Consider the following 20,846-nt stretch of genomic DNA (forward strand, 5'->3'; position numbering starts at 1 on the left):
AGACTTTATTATCATTTTATTATCTTAGTAACTACCTAACTTACGCATCTTTAATTGATTATCTAGATAAAACTACTTACTTACTACTCTACCTAATCTAATCTAGCTATCAGCAAGTCCAAAGTTCATACGAACGGACAGTATTTACATAGTGTAGCATTTGAACACCAAATCGCACATGACATTGAACCAAATCGTATCGTAATAAAAACTAAAAAGGAGAGCAGAGATTTAAATGTTTTTTTATTACGAAAATGTACGAGTAAAAGGAAGAAATTTAAGAATCTAAACAGGTGGCAGATGTAAAAACATAAGGGGATCATCCGCTTATTGCCGTAGGCTATTGTCGCAGACAGTCACAAATGTGTGACAATAATATAAACGAAGAAAAAAGACAACACAGCTTTAATACGAGTATGAGGGGTGGTTTGAACTTCCAATCAATGCAATGTATTGGAGTCTTAGAATGATTGCATTTCTATTGATAGTGAAGCTTCAAATGTGATCACTGAAAATATATTCAGAATATTAACAAACTGAATAACATAAAAAGTTTTAAAAGTGTTAAACACTTAAGAAAAAAGAATATGCCGAAAAAGGACTACGTCCAAGGAATGTGCCGAAACAAGAATATTTTTCATCAGGAATACGACGAAAAAGGAATCGATAATTGAGTAATTGAGCCAGGAAAGCATGGCAGTGAATTATGTCAAGAAAAAGAAAACTTTAAAATGGTCGAAACTTGAATTCAAATGTATTTTACTTACTTGACGATTGTTTGTTACCTAAAGGTTAAATAATGCAATTAATTAGTCAGTGAACGGTGCGTTGTCACGTCCAACCGTGGAAAATTATTTGTGATACAAACAAAAAATATCGTTAGTAAAAAATGTTTTTGTACTTTATTAGCTTTTTGATTATTGTGTACGCGTTGTTTGATGTTAATTATTTATTGCGCACATATTTTACTGTCATAAGTGGCTATTTGTTCGAAAGAAATTATTCACTTATCGATGTCACTGTTATTTATGGTGAGTATACGCACACCTGTTTGAAATCTATGTTTCATGAATTTCTAATGCTTTTATAACTATTTACACTTTTGATGCCTAATTAAGTAGGTATGTACTGTTGTTATTTATTGTATCTTTAGAATCACTACAAGAATTAATAAGAACTGCAGAATTTTAAGATAGTCAACAATAATTTTAGGTATGTGTACATTTCAAGACTGCGATATATGGTTCCGGCACATACGAGAAGCGCGGTTGCTTCGCGAAATAGACATAGCTCGATACCACTTCTACCAACGCACGGGCATTTACAGACGAAGTCGGCTGCTAAGCATTCGCTCGCTACAGGGCTGCACTTTGACCGTCTGTCACGAACCTATTGGACTCTTTGGACTATACAAGATCAATACAAAGGTCAGTTTAGAATGACATCATACATTTTCGTATATGATCAAAACAATACAATGGTTAGTTATTTATCAGTATGACATCATAATTGTCTGTCCGACTCGCCACATATCAGTGCCGATGAGATTAGATTTTGCCCATCTAATACCTGCTTTCCACCAAAGCGGAAAGAAGAGACAAGAGGATAATACGTGGTTAGAATAGCCAATCAGATTTCTATACCGAAGCTGAGCGGAGAGATGTGGAAATAACAAAATTTTGGCTTTTCTAAAAACTTTTCCTCTCCTTTCCGCATTGGTGGAAAGTCGGCCGAAACCTCCCAGATTTACACACTAACGTCCAAAGCTCTTAATTAGAATAGTTCTTTTTTTTCAGCTTGTGTATTGGGACGATTGTTCCTTGTTTTTTGAACATGAGATAATAACACTGAGCGACAATCGAACAAGATACTTAATAATATCTCGCCAGCACGCACTGGGTGCCCACGGGGAATCCATAGAAGCCTTGCTTGAAGGTCTGCCGGGATTGGGAACAAGACCTAAATGTCCTGAAAATATTAAGGAATGGCTGTTGAGTATGCAAATAACGAGCTCAAAAATAAGATCTTCGACATAACATTTGTTTGTGGCAGATTTGGTATTAATAAATTATTGTACTTAACACCTTAAATTTCTTTTATTTTTACTTTGAGGAAGTATGATAAAGTGTTGAAAGATACCTACAAGGTGTAAAACAAATGCGAATAAAAAGTTGATTGGTGAATGATCCATCTTTTTTACCAAACAACTAAATTATGAGGAATATAATGGAAATGTAAGCATCTAAGTGGTTTGATTGGTTCAAAGAAATTTCAACCGTTTCTTCTATAAAAATCCCGTGCTGGTACTCAAGGGTGGGCAACTCTGAATTAAATAGAAAGATTTGAATTCTATGGTGACTAAAGAAACGATAAAATCCATCTTGATAAAGTCCCACACCATCGCTTGCGTTTTTTCAAGGTGATCCAATAGCGGAAGTCAAGGCTACAGTTTATTTATAAAATCAATGCTGTTGACGATGAGATGACAGTATTCAAATCTAACGCAGTAGTCCATATGAATATTACTGTGTAGTTTATAAAGTGCGGGTTGTGATTGTAAGCAAATGTGTACGCACTTGAACTTGACACTTCACGTGTTGTTGTGGTCTCGGTTTGTGCCTATCTTCAAGTTAGAAACCGGTTCAGTGACTCCTAAACACAGAGCACAGACCATATCTATATATGACGTAGCTTTTAACTGTCATCGCGCATCATTATCGCTAGTCTGCTGGCTTGTCTGTCACTAAGCATTCCGTCCGGTACTTGTTCGTACGTATTCACAAAATGTATTGTATAATTGCAACTGTGGTGGCTCTCCTCTATATTTTTTGGGATGTCAACTACTTCCTACGTATAGCTTTCACTATAGGAATTGGAAGGCTATTCCAGAAGAAGTGCGGTGTCCGTGACACAACCACAATTTACGGTAAGTTTTCATTCATGATTAAGTATAAGTTTAGAGAACGGTACTTATATTTTTATTGTATCTTAACTACTTAGGAATCATAACATCAGATTACTTGCTGTGTGTGGACTTCATTAATAATATAAAATATTATGTGTGCTCAGTTATATTAAAATTACTTAATTCTAAAAAAACTATCGACACACGACCGTATATCAATCAGGTTTAAAAACTTTGTATTTTAAGTAGTTCGCATAGCGGCTATTTTATTTTGCAATAAAAGTAGGGTAATGTATCTACTTATGTGTGTCTAATGTGCTTTCGATGATGATATAAATGTTACGGTTAATGTGATAAATTGAAAATTATTAATAATAACCGGTTATTATGAATAATTACCGACAGTCGCGGTAAAAGTGATAAATTAATCACATTTAACAGTGATTATTTAATAATTCAACCTTAGTACTAACAAATTTCATAAAAGAGAACAACATCTTGTGTACGTGCTCGTGTACAGCAAAACTTTTGAACGTTTTGATATCATATATTAATATAATTTGGCATAATTAGTTTGGAATGTTTCTTGCATAATATTACTTTTCCATGATGCCTATAACATAATGTTTTGATTAAAAGTGAAAAATAGGTTAAGGTGCGGCGGGGGTGGCCCTTGGGCCACCCCTAAGCCGCCTATTTAGTTTTATACACACATAAATGACCTCATATTAATCACATTTACCAAATCATGCGGTAATTATTCATAATAACCGGCGATTATTCATAATTTTCACATTTATCACTTTGACCGTAACATAAATACTTATTTAATTAGGTACAATATTTCATATGCATTGATTGGATTGAAACGCATTCGTAGTAACTTTTAGTTTATTATAATAAGTATTGTCTAATGTATAAACGAACAAGAGGTTCAAAATTAAAAGTCTAAATTGTAAATTACTCTATCATTAAAGATCTACATTGCATTTTCAGTAGTAATTTACTTTACTCATAATTTATTTAAAACGAACTTATAGTACTTCGTTAAATTAGTTTTATATTCTGTCAATCTACGTTTAGTACAGCTTATGGGGTCTTATGGTTTACCTGTCACATTAATGACATCATTATGTTAAACCTGCTCCAAGTACTTAACTATTTATGGCGAATAACGTCACTATCTGTATTTGTTAACCAATAAGCAATATTATTATTTATTTATTAATTCAGATTGTAAGTATTTTTGACTCCACAAATGGAATTATTACTCAAATCAGGAAGCGACTAATTGAAATACGTATATGAATATTCCTCGTCTCGTTTACATACAATGCCTTTGTATTATTATATTTAGGTGCATGTACATTCGACAGTACATCAAGCTATGCATTTTTGTAGCAACATAGCATCTATTAAAACTTACGTAAGATGCCACAATGGGTAAGTTGATGTGCTCTCAGCCGTACTTTACATGTAACTTATTTTAATAATCATCGGTAGCTACCAACCGTCATAACAATGGTAGATGCAGCGTATTTGTATCTAAATACCTACTTACTATTAGATTTTTGCATAAGTCAATAAGAGCTCTTGTGACGGATTCTTAGAAAAATATCAATTATTATAAGAATTTTGTAATAAATCTTAACTTTATGCAGCTGTTTTAAAGCTGTATCGGGATTTAAACACAAGACTCTGGCTGCGTTAAAAACCTAAAAAGTATTTCATATTAACATTAATATCCAATTTAAAAGTTAACCATTTCGAGATGTAACGCAGCAAATGCTGCGATGTATTGTATCTCGAAACAACAAATTAGGGGAAAGTAGTACGAGATGATCCCCTTAAGCGGGAATCGCTGTAAAAGACATATTTTTCAAGATAAACCAAAAATAAAGACGATTTCTACTAGTATATTTATTAGAGATGGGCCGACTAGTCGCCGACTAGTCGGGAAAGCCGACTATTCGGCATCATTTGTAGTCGGCCGACTAGTGACGTCTATTCGGCAAAATCTGCCGATTATAATCGGCGCATTACAAAATTAAATATGTGAATGAAATAAAACTCATAATTAACAAGATGATTATGAGGTAGACCAAGGGCGTTTATCTAAACCATTTTTGACTGCAAAAATCAGTAAAAAGTGGTTTCACCTGATTTAAAATTTTGGAAATCAGTCTAAATTCATACAAAGTTAAGATTAGTTAAAATTACCAGGAAATCATCAAAAATGTGTAAAGTTTATATAATTTGTCCATATAAAAAATGACACTTTTTTTCGTCGAAAAAATGCAAGGAATTGTATACCTATCCTGCGGGGAAGTGGTAGATTATGTGGGGCTCCTCTCATCGGAAGGATGAGGAATATCCACATAAATAACCCCTGAGATCCGTCGATCGCCTTAGTGTGAAGAACTATGGGAATCCGGACAAAGCCATTAACTATCACAATCTGTGCCAGCAATTGGCGGGCCCCGCCTATCCGACGGTGGTGGTAGTCCGTGCTATGTAGGCGGGGGTACCCCCACGCCCCCAGCTTCTGACCATCACCATGGAGGGTGGAGAGGAATCAGTGGGCCTATGATTTGCCCATACATTTTGACGTCGATAAGTAAGAATAATATCACGGTGCGCATCCTAGCCCAGCAGGAGGCGATCATACAAGTAGGTATTAGAATGATCGGCATTGCCGACTAGTCGGCCGACTAATCGGCAATTTGAAAACCGATTAGTCGGCTAGTCGGTTAGTCGGCAAAGACCATAGTCGGCCCATCACTAATATTTATCTATCCAACTTTCCTAATACTCAAAACCAGAAATTAATTGAGGTGTCATATTAAAATATTTAATTTTTTGCAAAACCTTACAAAGTGATCATCTTGTACACCCCTGTGGGTAAGATGATCCCCCAGGTAGGGGTAAGATGATCCCTATGATTCTATTCTATGATCTATTCTTTTCTGGTTGTATTCCTTTCTGAGTACCTAATTATGCGAAAAAATCGTTCAAAAGTTATAAAAGAAACGCATTTACGAATTAAATAACGAAAATAACTTATTCTTCATTAGCACCTGCCAAAAAGCGTTTAAATAATTTGTGCGCTTTTTGGCTGGAGCTGTTTTGCATATCACAAATAAATTCACCTGCTTCATCACCCTCTACCCCAGCACATGCTTTATGGCCCCATTTTCCACATGCACAACATTATATTGATCCTTCACCCTTGGTATCGCTTGAAAAAATTTTTTGTTCAGTACAGCCACTCAGTATCATCTTTTTCAGACTCAGGTGAGTTATATGAAGTTCTCTTTCTTTTATTTGACTTCCTTTCACCTACTCCATTGCCTTTTTTGTTTTAATTCCCAGGGATCATCTCGTACACATAGGAAGGGACCCAACTTTTTGTTAAATTATTTGCTAAAACAATCTACAAGTACGCGGCTACTTTTTATGGCCAAAATATTAAAATTAAACATAATAAAAAGCCTAGCCACAACAGTAATTGCATTTAACATTGTTTGAATAAAAGTAACATAAGCTCAAAGTCATGCCTATTTTAGATCAGAAGCTCATGCCACCATTACGATTTGACTGAGGCGCCGTAACTGGTAAACCAGTTAAAGAAACTAAATGACGTTAGTGGTTTCAACACAATCGCGAAGGATCATCTTAACCCAGGGGATCAACTCGTACTACTTTCCCCTATACCTACATTTAAAATATTAAAATAATAAAACTTAGCCAGTTGCAAAATGCAACCGTTTACGTCACGAGCACGACACTTACGCAACACCGTTATGGATTGCTTGCAGGTTTCTGCACCACGCAGGATGTCGACATCTTCCTGCGGCACATGAATAACGCGAGATACGTCCGCGAGCTGGACTTTGCAAGGTTCCACTTCTACGATCGCAGCGGCATATACAAGAACATCGTTGCCGTCGATGGTCACGCGTTACAAGGAGCTTCTAGCATCAGATACAGGAGGACAATACCCATTTTTACTCCATACAAGATTGAGACGAAGGTAAATAACACAAAAAAAAAACTAATTAAAATAGTTCATATAGGTTAGATAGGCCAAAGTAAGGAATTATTGTATTTAGTTACGATACGAGTACTAGCGATTTCGGTAATCTTTAGATTCCTCATAGTACCTATCTATAAATTAGTAACTGACAAACTATCGAATGATGAAGTCAGTTAATAAAAGGTCTTTCTCCATACTTTTTCTTTACTCGATTTCCAAGATAATAAAAAGACGTAGGTAATATGTGGATGGCGATATCGCAGTAGAAGTTAATTCTCTGTATTTTTTTCAGCTGGTTTACTGGGAAGATAAGACGTTATTCATCGAGCAGAAGTTCATCACGCTAAGCGATGGCTTCGTACGTGCTGTTGTGCTATCACGGCAAAACCTCATCAACGTCGACTTGAACACTCTCTTCAAGGGACTCCCTGGAGCCGACCAGAAGCCAGAGTGCCCTGAAGAAATCAAACATTGGTTACAATCTATTGAGGTTTCGAGTGCCAAGTTAAGAAAGAAGGAATAATGTATTTTTTATAGAAAACTTTTTAAATGGAAATAAGGTGGCGGACTTGGGGTTGTCAGTATTAATTATTAAAATAAATAAACAGCTCTTAAAACTTACCGCCACCAGATGGTAAAAAGGACAAAACAACATAAATATCGCATTACACCGCTACAGCACTCGCTGTCACGGGCGCGGGCCAAGTTACTGTGTAAACAACCTGTACATTATGAACACAAATATGGGGTTTACTACAAGACTGATGGCGTGATTAACCATAATATTATGAACTTTAAAACATAAGGACTTGAAAATGATACATATTAAGTACTTAATTTGCTAATCTTAAAAGTATCTTACAATATAGGTACCTTTAGAAATATAAATTGCTAATTGGTGCGGAACGGTAGTGTTATTTATTTCAATTACACTATTTATTTATTTAATTAAAATGCAAGTTATTTAAAAGGTTAATTAAATCACCGAAGTTAATTACACAGAATAAAAAATCAACTTTAGTATTGTTGTTTGATTTGACCTTTTAGTTAGGTTCATTTCAGTTATTCACTGAAAAAATAACTGTATTAAAGATGTAACTAAATATACCAGTTGCTTATGGAATCCATACGACAGAAATGCTTGTGAAGTAAACTTTTTTTACTCTCCCTTATTAGCCGTTTGAGGCACGGACTAAACACCGCCGCCCGACCACACACGACACCAAATTTTCGATGTCTTAGTGCGACTAACAAGGTTTTAGTTGAGTCAATTTTAATAATATCTTTTAATGAATAGATGCCTCAAAATTATTTAGATAACAAAGCTAACTACATAGTAGGTTGCCGAAAACAAACGAAAACATTCACCTTTTCACTTTAGATTTTGTCATAGTTATGAATTACTTTATCGCCATTTAGGTAAATATCAATGTTCTATTTTTATGTATAGACATTTGGCTATGTTAAAACATGCTATTCTTGTAAGCTAATATTCGGTATAAGATATTATAGGAAAATATTTTAAAATGTCTGAAAGGAAGAAAGAAAATAGGTGCGTAGCCCATAGCGAATACACAATTTAATTATTCCTATTTATATAATTAATTAATTATAATTGTTTATATAAATTAAAATTAGCCTTAAATTATGTCTTTGCAAAGTATTAATCTCACCCGAGCGCACTATAAGTGAGGTGGCGCTAACCGCGTGTGTCTTGTCGCGCAACAATAACAAAATATCCATTAGCTTTAGTGTTTCCCGTGCTGGACAGAAAAAACATTTGGTACATTAAAATAGACTTCTTTATTAGATACTAGCTGACCCGGCGAACTTTGTTCCGCCTTAATGGCAATAAATAAGCAGACATTTTTTTTAATTTCGAACGGGATAAAAAGTATCCTATGTCCTTCTCCTGGCTCTAAACTACCTCCCTGACAATTTTCAGCTAAATCGGTTCAGCCGTTCTTGAGTTATAAGTGGAGTAACTAACACGACTTTCTTTTATATATATAGATTACTTTACATATTTACATTTCATCAAAATCCTTTATTTCATTTAAAAATTGATGAGACTTTTACTCGTACAGAATTTTATACTCCAGTACCTCTAGCATGAACAACTTTCGTTTTCGAATCGTTTGCGTATTCGATAAAATTCGATACTCAATCTTCGAATTAAACGATAACGTGACAATTTTGATTCTCAGAATAAGTTTCGTGCAACCACATCTCATACTAAGTTCACTTTACGACACGTTTACAAGGGCGCTGTTGTAGTTTTCTTACTAAATCTTTTGATGGCGAGTACGCAAACGATTTGAACTCGAAAGTGCTAGCCGTACTGAAAATATTTAGTTCAGGTCCTAATTTAACTGGTTTCAGGAGGCGATTCTAGTGTCTCGGATCACAATAAATTGATAGTCTCATTTTAAAATTACACTTTTTCATAGTTATTAGGGTTCCGTAGTCCTGACAAGGAACCCTTATAGTTTCGATATGTCTGTCTGTCTGTCTGTCCGAGGTTTTGCTTGGAAACTACTGGCACTAGAGAGCTGTAATTTTTGTGGAGGTATGTATATTGATCACGCCGACAAAACGGTAGAATAAAATTAAAAAAAAAAATATTTTTTTAGGGTGTTGGATGTTTTTTTTTTAATCTTCTACCCCATCGTGTGGGGTATCGTTGGATAGGTCTTTTAAAATGGCTTAGGGGTTTCTAAGACAATTATTTTTCGATTTAGGGATCCGTTTGTAAAATGTTAAAGTTTAAAGTGCCAATTTTCGTTCGAGTAGGGCGTCCCCCCCTCTAAAAACTAAACTGTTGGCTTGAAAAATCTGGGAAAATTCATGATAATAGTGCTTCTTGTGAACTTTCAAGGAAAACTATAGCGGTTAAGATAGATCAGTTAGTTTCAGAGTAATAGTCGTTTTACTCATGTATTATAAAATTTCATACCTTATAAAAAATCCTTAGAAGAAAAGTGACTTTAGATGAAATAAATTTGCTTGCTTCTGAAATACACTTGCGAGCAAAAGTATGGAATCACTTACATGCAAGTTGTTTCCACGCGATCTTGTGTACTAACCAATTTGTTAGTAACAAAAAAAGTAGCACCATTTTAAAGATTAAACTTTTAACTTTAAATTGATACCAAATTCATTTAAATCACACCAGTATTTAAAAAGATATCCCGGCTGATGTGATGAAGTAAGGAAAAGGACATGTATCAACTGTTTGATACGTCGCGAGTTGCGGCCTATTTACCCCCCATAAAAGCAAGTGTTTTCGGATTTTTGCTTTCACACGTTGATCCATACACATCTCCGCTTCTTTTGACACTTTACCTGGGATTCTACACCTTCAGAAGCAGCACAAATCGTTGCACTATTGCAAGAAGGGCTCAGCCAGCGGGCTGTCGCACGTCAGCTCCACATAAGCCAGTCCTGGGTTTCGAAAGTTTGAAGACGCTTTCGGGATACCGGTGGCTTTATCCCGAGACCAAGTTCTGAACATTGCCGGTGCACATCGCAGAGGGAAAACCATTTTTTCATGTCAACTTCTCTACGAAATCGTCATTTGACTGGTATCGACGTCCATCAAGAGCTCAGAAATGTTCGTAGGATAGCTGTTAGCAAGTGGACAGTTTGTCTAAGATATAAACAAAAGAATTTGACTCCAAAAAGGCCTGCCACAGGCTTGAAACTGACGGCAGGTCACCGATAAGCAAGCTTTCAATTTGCTCCTACACATCTCGATGGGAAGTCGAGCAAGCCACCCCCATAAGCCAATGTTTTAGCGAACCAGCACTGCACAAATCGCTCCCCAGGCCGTCTATAGACCCGACCTCTTCGACTGCTGCACTGCGAAAACAGTCTACATTCATCGGAGAACAAAACTCGCCTCCATTACTCGCCTTCCGAGTGCGACCTAATTGAAAGCGTGCTTGTCGGTGACCTGCCGTCAGTTACCAGCCTGTGACAGGCCTTTTTGGAGTCAAATTTTATTGCTCATATCTTAGACGAACTGTCCACTCGCTAACAGCTATCCTACGAACATTTCTGAGCTCTTGCTGGACGTCGATACCAGTCAAATGACGATTTCATAGAGAGGTTGACATGAAAAAACGGTCATCCCTCTGCGATGTGCACCGGCGCTGTTGAGAACTTGGTCTTGGGATAAAGCCACCAGACTCCCAAAAGCGTCTTAAAACTTTCGAAACCCAGGACTGGCTTATGTGGAGCTGACGTGCGACAGCCCGGTGGCTGAGCCCTTCTTGCAACAGTGCAACGATTTGTGCTGCTTCTGTAGGTGTAGAATCCCAGGTAAAGTGTCAAAAGAAGCCGAGATGTGTATGGATCAACGGGTGAACGCAAAAATCCGAATACACGTGCTTTTATAGGGGGTAAATAGGCCGCAACTCGCGACGTATCAAACAGTTGGTACATGTCTTTTTTCTTACTTCTTCTCATCAGCCGGGATATCTTTTTAAATACTGGTGTGATTTAAATGAATTTGGTATCAATTTAAAGTTAAAAGTTTAATCTTTAAAATGGTGCTACTTTTTTTGTTAATAACAAATTCGTTAGTACACAAGATCGCGTGGAAACAACTTCATGTAAGTGATTCCATACTTTTGCTCGCGAGTGTATATTGTGGTAACGAAGGACAACTACGGAACCCTACACTGCGCGTGGTGCCAAAGGTGATGGTGAGCTTCAATATGAATATTTAAGTTGGCTTAATAGTCCAGTCATTTAAGCTTAAATTAGGTAAGAATCTAGGAATTCGAGATACCCAGCTGTAAGTCTGTAAATACTTGTATATTGACACCCTAAAAGTTGTCTCAAAACCTACATATGGTAGGGTGTAAGCAACTATTAAATTTTAAGGTCAAAGGTCACAAAAATCGGTTTTTTGCGCTTTTTTTGGAAATATCTCATTTCCTATGGGTTTTTTGCTATTTGTATTTATTATCAATATTGTAGAATACTAAACTTTTTTTATACGGTGAACCGTTTTCGAGATAGAGGGCGGAGAGCGCGCGGTCACTGCATCACTTCAGGTCAACTTAAGTGGTTTAAGTTTTTCATACAAAAGGATTTTCCCGCTAATTCCCGTGGGAATTTCGGTAATTACTTGTTGTAAATAAGCTTTAAGTTTACTAAGGTACCTACATGCCAAATTTCAAGCGTCTAACTTCCGTTAAGCGTTTAGATTTTTCATACAAAAGGATTTTCCCGCTAATTCCTGTTCCCGTGGGAATTCCTAAGTAAACTATAACCTGCCCAGGTGTATGAAGAATAATTGTACCAAGTTTCGTTAAAATCCGTCGAGTAGTTTTTGTTTCTATAAGGAACATACAGACGGACAGACAGACACAAAAATTTTACTGATTGCATTTTTGGCATCAGTATCGATCACTAATCACCCCCTGATAGTTATTTTGAAAATATATTTCACTAGCTTTCCGCCCGCGGCTTCGCCCGCGTGGAATTTTGTCTGTCACAGAAAAACTTTATCGCGCGCGTCCCTGTTTCAAAAACCGGGATAAAAACTATCCTATGTTCTTTCCCGGGACTCAAACTATCTCTATGCCAAATTTCATCAAAATCGGTTGCGAGGTTTAAGCGGGAAAGCGTAACAGACAGACAGACAGACAGACAGACAGACAGACAGACAGACAGAGTTACTTTCGCATTTATAATATTAGTTGGGATGTATAGAATTCTGTCCGTCTGTATGTTCCTTATAGAAACAAAAACTACTCGACGGATTTTAACGAAACTTGGTACAATTATTCTTCATACACCTGGGCAGGTTATAGTTTACTTAGGAATTCCCACGGGAACAGGAATTAGCGGGAAAATCCTTTTGTATGAAAAATCTAAACGCTTAACGGAAGTTAGGCGCTTGAAATTTGGCATGTAGGTACCTTAGTAAACTCAAAGCTTAGTTACAACAAGGAATTCCCGAAATTCCCATAGGAATTAGCGGGAAAATCCTTTTGTATGAAAAATCTAAACCGCTTTAAGTAGACCTGAAGTTATGCAGTGACTGCGCGCTCTCCGCCCTCTATCTCGAAAACGGTTCACCGTATAAAAAAAGTTTTTAAACAAAATTTGTAGAGAATTTAGTATTCTACAATATTGATAATAAATACAAATAGCAAAAAACCCATAGGAAATGAGATATTTCTAAAAAAAGCGCAAAAAACCGATTTTTGTGACCGTTGACCTTGAAATTTAATAGTTGCTTACACCCTACCATATGTAGGTTTTGAGACAACTTTTAGGGTGTCAATATACACGTATTTACAGACTTACAGCTGGGTATCTAGAATTCCGAGGTGAACTTACTATAATGACTGGACTATAACAAGCCTTTGTTTCCACGAGTTGTCGTAAATATCTATTGTCAACAAATTGATGATAATAATTTTTTTATGAAATAACCTATAACCTATGAGTAAACACCGATGGTAAATAACTATCATTTCATTAAATGACTTTCAGAATGCGTAATGCTGTTGATATTTTACGTTCAAGCTTAGCCTCAGTTGGTAATGGACTTACTTCCATGAAGGCAGGTTTTAGACGTAACAAGTAACATACGAATTTCAAAATGAAGTTCCTAATATTTATAGATTAAATTGAAAAAGCTGTGAGAGACTTTCAGTTTGTATTTTAGTTTAAAATATTTTTTTACCTTTGGAACGATGTTACAGGACACCGTTTTATTTTTTCCGGTAGAAATATTGCTAACTTCAATTGTTAATCTATACCTAAATAGTTCCTATTGTTTGACTATAGTATCCGAAAAATCTCTTGATTTGTCTATCAGTAACAGCTTTACCTCGATGGTACCAGAAGATGGAGATTTATTGGTAAATCAGTTGTTGCAAGTCTCGGAAATGGGCTGCTCGGATTATATTGTAAAAATGCGAGATCCGGCAAGATTCATGGCTGCATTCGAAAGAGTCAATCATTTAGGAAATGTGAGACGTAGCGATCGTAAAGTAGTGTTTTTGCCTTACGAAGATAATAATATTACAAGAACAGATTTGCTCCAACTTCTTACGTTGAAAGAAACAAGTTTTTTGGCAAACATATTGCTTATTTTGCCTTCACCCGAGTCCGGATTGTGCAGTATCTACGATTTAGCTACACATAAATATACAGGGCCGGATGATCAAGTCGATCAACCTTATTATATGGATCGTTGGAATTCTTGTTCTTTGAAATTTGAAAAAGATGCTAATTTATTTCCACACGACATGACCAATTTGCATGGGAAGACCGTAAAAGTTGCATGTTTCACTTATAAGCCTTATGCTCTACTTGATCTAGATCCTCTTGAGGAACCTCTAGGTCGTGATGGCACTGAAGTCAGAATCGTCGATGAATTTTGCAGGTTAGTAACAACATTTATTGCATTAGACCAGCGGTTCCCAAACTTATTTTGTCTACTGCCCACTTTGAGAATAAATTCTTTTTAGCGCCCCCATTTGTAGTCGAGAGGCGAGTGCTCAGTTGGTGTCTAAGAGACCTCCTAGTAAATGACGCCTCCCAAGCCTCTACACAACTTCCCGATTTATTTCTGGGTCTCTTACCGCCCCTTTAAGCCTGCAGCGCCCACAAGGGGGCGTTATCGCCCACTTTGGGAAGACTGCATTAGACGGACATAATACGGATGTCTCATTGAAATGTACCTACTTAATGCTCTTTTAGATGGATTAACTGTACCATCGAAGTCGTACGTGATGATGAACATGAATGGGGTGAGCTGTATGACAATCAGACCGGGGTCGGTGTTCTGGGAAATGTAGTGAAAGACCGAGCTGATCTTGGAATAAGTAAGAATTATGACTTGGAATATAAATCGTAGACTTACCAACACAACACTTATATTCTTTCTTTCTTTTTAGCTGCGTTATACTCCTGGTATGAAGAATATCTAGAACTAGATTTTTCAGGATCTGGAATAAGAACTGCGATTACTTGTGTAGCACCTTCACCAAGGTACAAAATAGATTTTCGATTTAGTTGATTCATTTAAAAACAGCAATAACATTTCGTTTAGACTCGACTACCTGCCAGTAGTTAACTATTGTAATTTTCAGATTGCTGGCCAGTTGGGAAATGCCTCTTCTCCCATTCAGTTGGTACATGTGGATGGCTCTGGGTTTCACCTTTGTTTATGCCAGCTTTGCCCTTGCTATCGCGAAGGGATGCTCAACTGATAAAGTATTTTTGGCTACATTTGGGATGATGGTAACACAAGTTAGTTATAATGTGATGACACATCTAAACTTATAATAAATTTGTAGAGAAGTCAATTCTGTACATGAAATATATTTTCAAAATAACTATCACGGGTTGATTAGTGATCGATACTGATGCCAAAAATGCAATCAGTAAAATTTTTGTCTGTCTGTCTGTCTGTATGTTCCTTATAGAAACAAAAACTACTCAACGGATTTTAACGAAACTTGGTATACTTAGGAGCAGAGTAGTGAATGGAAATTTTGGGAAAACGGGAGAAGTTATTCAATTTTTTAAGCTTCCGTCGCGTGTGCAGCCTTAATGGTTAAAGTTACATAGAAATCATGTATGACGGAAATATATCTATATCTGACAAAGGTGACTGACTGACTGACTGACTGACATAGTGATCTATCAACGCACAGCCCAAACCACTGGACGGATCGGGCTGAAATTTGGCATGCAGGTAGATGTTATGACGTAGGCATCCGCTAAGAAAGGATTTTACGAAACTCCTCCCCTAAGGGGGTAAATCGGGATCCACGAGTACGAAGTCACGGGCGGCCGCTAGTAGATAATAAATTAGAATCAGTTCAGTTTATATTGTTCAAAGTTAACAAAATCTGTGTTTCATTCAATTTCCATTAACAAATGTTTGAACATAGGTTCATAGAATATCGATACTATCAAAGTCAAATATGTGAGTACAGTGCACACAAATACGTAAGTGCCTTTTCACACGTTCCGGTTGCTGGCTATCCGGCGCCGGGTACCCGGTGGTGAAGTGTATGGGCATGGTACGGAGCTTTCACATGTTCCGGCGTAAATTAATCCGGCAGGCGGTCGCCGGGTGCGCGCCGGATCCACCACTGTACGTCCGGTCGCCGGGCACCGGTTAGCCGGCGGCCGAACTGACAGTGGTGTATGGAACACGCAACTAGCTTTCACACGCGCCGGCCGGTCAGTCGTCCAGGTACAGTCTGCGAGAGTTGCAGTTTCTCATTTTTGTATCCTGACGTTGCAAAGAGTTCTTCAAACGGTTATGTAATTCATCAAAAGTAGTTGTACTTGAAAAACCTGTCTTCATGTGCTCGTAGATCTGGGAATAATGTATAGAATGCACCTAATGCTTCTCTTTTCATATTAATTGTATGAACCCAATAATTTCTTGATATTTCTTTCCGGCGCAGATATTTTCGTCTTCGATATTTTTTTTTATGCATAACAAGGCAGGTATTTGATCACAATCGCACATGATGTTAAGTGGGATGCAGTCTAGGATATAAAAGCCATATTGCAATTATTTGTTCACGGCCCATCTTTGAAGGTATGAAATGAACGAGACTGTACTCTTGTCGTCATCAACCGGGGCGTGTGAAAGCTCATTTGACGCCGGGTAGCCGGCGCCGGTTAGCCGGCAACCGGGACGTGTGAAAAGGCACTAAGTGCCTTTTCACACGTTCCGGTTGCCGGCTAACCGGCGCCGGCTACCTGGCGTCAAATGAGCTTTCACACGCTCCGGTTGATGACGGCAGTATCGACTAGAGAGCCGACAAGAGTACAGTCTCGTTCATTTCATACTTTCAAAGATGGACCGTGAACAAATAATTGCAATGTGGCTTTTATATCCTAGACTGCATCCCACTTAACATCAGGTGCGATTGTGATCAAATACCTGCCTTGTTATGCATAAAAAAAAAACAAAAAAAATATCGAAGACAAAAATATCTGCGCCGGAAAGAAATATCAAGAAATTATTGGGTTCATACAATTAATATGAAAAGAGAAGCATTAGGTGCATTCTATACATTATTCCCAGATCTACGAGCACATGAAGACAGGTTTTTCAAGTACAACTACTTTTGATGAATTACATAACCGTTTGAAGAACTCTTTGCAACGTCAGGATACAAAAATGAGAAACTGCAACTCTCGCAGACTGTACCTGGACGACTGACCGGCCGGCGCGTGTGAAAGCTAGTTGCGTGTTCCATACACCACTGTCAGTTCGGCCGCCGGCTAACCGGTGCCCGGCGACCGGACGTACAGTGGTGGATCCGGCGCGCACCCGGCGACCGCCTGCCGGATTAATTTACGCCGGAACATGTGAAAGCTCCGTACCATGCCCATACACTTCACCACCGGGTACCCGGCGCCGGATAGCCAGCAACCGGAACGTGTGAAAAGGCACTAAGGCTGCGACTATTAGTGCCTTTTCACACGTTCCGGTTGCCGGCTAACCGGCGCCGGCTACCCGGCGTCAAATGAGCTTTCACACGCTCCGGTTGATCGACTACAGAGCCGACAAGAGTACAGTCTCGTTCATTTCATACTTTCAAAGATGGACCGTGAACAAATAATTGCAATGTGGCTTTTATCTAGACTGCATCCCACTTAACATCAGGTGCGATTTTGATCAAATACCTGCCTTGTTATGCATAAAAAAATAAATAAAATAAAATATCGAAGACGAAAATATCTGCGCCGGAAAGAAATATCAAGAAATTATTGGGTTCATGCAATTAATATGAAAAGAGAAGCATTAGGTGCATTCTATACATTATTCCCAGATCTACGAGCACATGAAGAGAGGTTTTTCAAGTACAACTACTTTTGATGAATTACATAACCGTTTGAAGAACTCTTTGCAACGTCAGGATACAAAAATGAGAAACTGCAACTCTCGCAGACTGTACCTGGACGACTGACCGGCCGGCGCGTGTGAAAGCTAGTTGCGTGTTCCATACACCACTGTCAGTTCGGCCGCCGGCTAACCGGTGCCCGGCGACCGGACGTACAGTGGTGGATCCGGCGCGCACCCGGCGACCGCCTGCCGGATTAATTTACGCCGGAACATGTGAAAGCTCCGTACCATGCCCATACACTTCACCACCGGGTACCCGGCGCCGGATAGCCAGCAACCGGAACGTGTGAAAAGGCACTAACGGTTAATGGCGATAAAGGATCTCAGAATAGAAGCGCAATCTAAATTGATTAATATTCCATTATTTTTTCCATAAAGTCGTCACAATAAATACCCATGAATAACTTAAAGTCAAAATTTTTATAAAAATACAAATATAGTACAGTAGAACGCCGATTAACCGAATCGCCAATTATCCGAATCGGTCCTAAGCGTAATATAAAAAATTAAAACCAAGATTTTTTTTTGCTGGAATACGGATATATTTCAACTGAGCGTTATTGTAGCAGTTCTACAATTTTTTTTTTTTTATGTGATAGGAGGCAAACTAACTAAATAACGCCAAGTAGGAAATATATCTGTTTGTCAAACTAATTAAAGTTTATTCTATGTGTAACAGTTGGTTTTTCCCTATTACCAGTCTATGTCCGATTATCCGAATTTTCGATTATCCGAATCGACCCCGGTCCCAATTAATTCGGATAATCGGCGTTCTACTGTAATTAGTATCCGCGAATAAAGATACGAGCAATATGATGGAACTGAAAACGACTCTTTAATCTCCCTGTAATCATAAACAGGTTTCGGTGTACGTAATTCATTAGTGCATAGCTAGGCGATTCGGTATCACATTATTTGACATATACTTGCAAGATTCCGAAAATCTTTTAGAAATACTAAAATTAATATTGTTCTTAGTCTCAGGCTGATGTAGGCGCCACATGGCGTGTTCGTAGCATCACCGGTTGGATGCTATTGACTGGGCTGGTCCTCGACAATGCATACGGAGGCGGCCTGGCTTCAGTATTTACTGTGCCTAAATATGAAAAGTCCATAGACACCGTCCAGGATATAGTAGACAGAGGGATGGAATGGGGAGCTACCCATGATGCTTGGGTGTTTTCACTGACTCTGTCGCCTGAGGTGAGCGAAAAGTTGATCTATGATCCATAATAATTAAGAATAATTAATCATTTAACTAGATAAAAAATGTGGAAATTGGATATTATTACTATTTTCAGCCATTAGTAAAGCAGCTAGTAAGTCTATTCCGAGTGTCGTCGGCCGAAGATATGAAAATAAAAAGTATGCAGAGGAGTATGGCTTTTTCGGTGGAACGATTACCAGCAGGTTCGTAAGGCTGAGTTGCACCACCTGACTTTAACCGCGACCATAACGATACGAGCCGGTGTTTTTTGTATGGGGTTTGACTGATTTTTGTCATTGGAACGGCGTATTTTTCAGGATATTTCGCAGTAGGTGATTACATAACAAAGGACGCAATGCTCGGTCTGACGCTGATGCAGGAGGACTTTTACTACGAGCAATGTGTGGTGATGATGCGCAAGAGTTCGCCTTACACACAGAAAGTCAGCAAGCTTATTGGACGGTTGCATGAGTCTGGATTGATGTTAGCCTGGGAAACGCAGGTAGAAAACCATAGCTTTCCTGTTCATACTACGAAATACATAGATCGATACCGGTCGCAGTGATACTAAAGACTCCATTGAACTAGAATAGCCCCTTTTACTATCAAATGCTTAATAATGTAGTAACAATTATATTTCTATGTTCAGCAGTGGACGTCCTATGGCTGAAATGATGATGATGATGCCTACTAATCTTCTATATAAATAAAAATTAATTGCTGTTCGTTAGTCTGATTAAAACTCGAGAAAGGCGGGGCCGATTGAGCTGATTTTGGTTTTAAAATGTTTGTCGTACCTAGTCCTGGGTAGGTCTAATCGGTGAGCAAATGAGGAAAAATTGCAATGGCTTATTTATAAAGGCGGAACAGAGTTCGCCGGGTCAGCTAGTATTTCTATAAAAATCGTAGTTTATGTTTCATTTCATGTGACCTTCAGCAATAAGGAAAGGCTATTAGCAAGGACTTCGTCAAGCCTCTTATCGCTTACTGTATCGATATTTTTTCCTCTAAGACTGAAATGATCGTCATTATTACACTCACTCTGTTTATAAATATTAGGTATTATGTATGACTCTACATAACACGATTTTCAGGTCGCACTAAAATACCTAAACTATGAAGTACAACTTGAAGTGCGACTGTCACGATTCCACAAGGATGTGGATAATGTCGAGCCGCTTAAACTCCGCCATGTTGTGGTAATTTGTGTTCTTATGCTATTTATTTTCTTCATTTCAAAAACGGTTTGGTAGAGTTCTGATACACTGGAAGTTCCAGCTCCAAATAAACTTTGTTTTTTATTTAAAAACAGAGAATTTGTAACCCAAGTATTAGAGTAGGCGCACACCGTTGATTTTTAGTTGTGCCCGATTTTAATTTGTATGAAGAATTGGCCAAATCGAATCGGCGTAGTGTGCGCACTCCCATACATGACCATATTGACCATACTGATCATCTGCCCGACTAAACTATCGGCCGACGAAAAATCAAAGGTGTGCGCCTACTCTTATAGGTATTTGTTGTTGGCAACATTCAAAACTATTTTGACAGAGAATGAAAAAGTGTTTAAAACTATCTGAAATCTGAAACAGTGCTATGCGCTGCTTTAGTAGACAAAGCCACTAATAACATTATTACTTTTCAGGGAGTTTTCATCATATACATTATTGGAGTGATAATTTCTACGATGTTATTTATTTTGGAAATAATCCATAAACACAAAAAACGCGTTTAAAAATGTTGTTGATAAAATAATTCAACTTTTCGTAGTGTTCTTTGCAGTTTTTAGACT

At 37.8% G+C, this 20,846-nt stretch overlaps 2 protein-coding genes and 1 long non-coding RNA gene across 3 annotated transcripts; all 3 read left to right on the forward strand.

Moving 5' to 3' along the window:
* The first annotated feature begins 832 nt into the window (after positions 1-832).
* LOC135071492 (uncharacterized) lies at positions 833-2,076 on the forward strand. Its single transcript, XR_010257263.1, has 3 exons — positions 833-1,031; positions 1,213-1,427; positions 1,797-2,076. It is a non-coding gene; the product is annotated as an uncharacterized LOC135071492 (long non-coding RNA).
* A 628-nt stretch (positions 2,077-2,704) lies between these two features.
* On the forward strand, positions 2,705-7,961 carry LOC135088647 (protein THEM6). Its single transcript, XM_063983573.1, has 3 exons — positions 2,705-2,926; positions 6,724-6,938; positions 7,234-7,961. The coding sequence occupies exons 1-3, from the start codon at positions 2,785-2,787 to the stop codon at positions 7,462-7,464; spliced, it is 588 nt and encodes a 195-aa protein (XP_063839643.1). The 5' UTR covers positions 2,705-2,784; the 3' UTR covers positions 7,465-7,961.
* Positions 7,962-13,657: 5,696 nt separating this feature from the next.
* LOC135088648 (probable glutamate receptor) lies at positions 13,658-20,825 on the forward strand. The gene is made up of 9 exons (XM_063983574.1): positions 13,658-14,352; positions 14,670-14,794; positions 14,867-14,960; positions 15,062-15,221; positions 18,826-19,050; positions 19,149-19,257; positions 19,372-19,556; positions 20,149-20,253; positions 20,700-20,825. Exons 1-9 carry the CDS (start codon positions 13,658-13,660, stop codon positions 20,787-20,789), a joined length of 1,788 nt encoding a protein of 595 aa, XP_063839644.1. The 3' UTR covers positions 20,790-20,825.
* The last annotated feature ends 21 nt before the right edge of the window (positions 20,826-20,846 follow it).

This window comes from Ostrinia nubilalis, chromosome 4, assembly GCF_963855985.1.
Source record: "Ostrinia nubilalis chromosome 4, ilOstNubi1.1, whole genome shotgun sequence".
NCBI lineage: Eukaryota > Metazoa > Arthropoda > Insecta > Lepidoptera > Crambidae > Ostrinia > Ostrinia nubilalis.

What these genes read in the sequence shown, in the direction of transcription:
- LOC135088648 (XM_063983574.1), top strand. Translation starts at nt 13,658, where the DNA reads ATGTTACAGGACACCGTTTTATTTTTTCCGGTAGAAATATTGCTAACT. An exon ending in ATCGTCGATGAATTTTGCAG is followed by an intron (nt 14,353 to 14,669) that starts GTTAGTAACAAC and finishes ATGCTCTTTTAG; the next exon opens with ATGGATTAACTGTACCATCG. An exon ending in CACTGACTCTGTCGCCTGAG is followed by an intron (nt 19,051 to 19,148) that starts GTGAGCGAAAAG and finishes TACTATTTTCAG; the next exon opens with CCATTAGTAAAGCAGCTAGT.
- LOC135088647 (XM_063983573.1), top strand. Translation starts at nt 2,785, where the DNA reads ATGTATTGTATAATTGCAACTGTGGTGGCTCTCCTCTATATTTTTTGG. An exon ending in TGACACAACCACAATTTACG is followed by an intron (nt 2,927 to 6,723) that starts GTAAGTTTTCAT and finishes GATTGCTTGCAG; the next exon opens with GTTTCTGCACCACGCAGGAT. An exon ending in CATACAAGATTGAGACGAAG is followed by an intron (nt 6,939 to 7,233) that starts GTAAATAACACA and finishes TATTTTTTTCAG; the next exon opens with CTGGTTTACTGGGAAGATAA.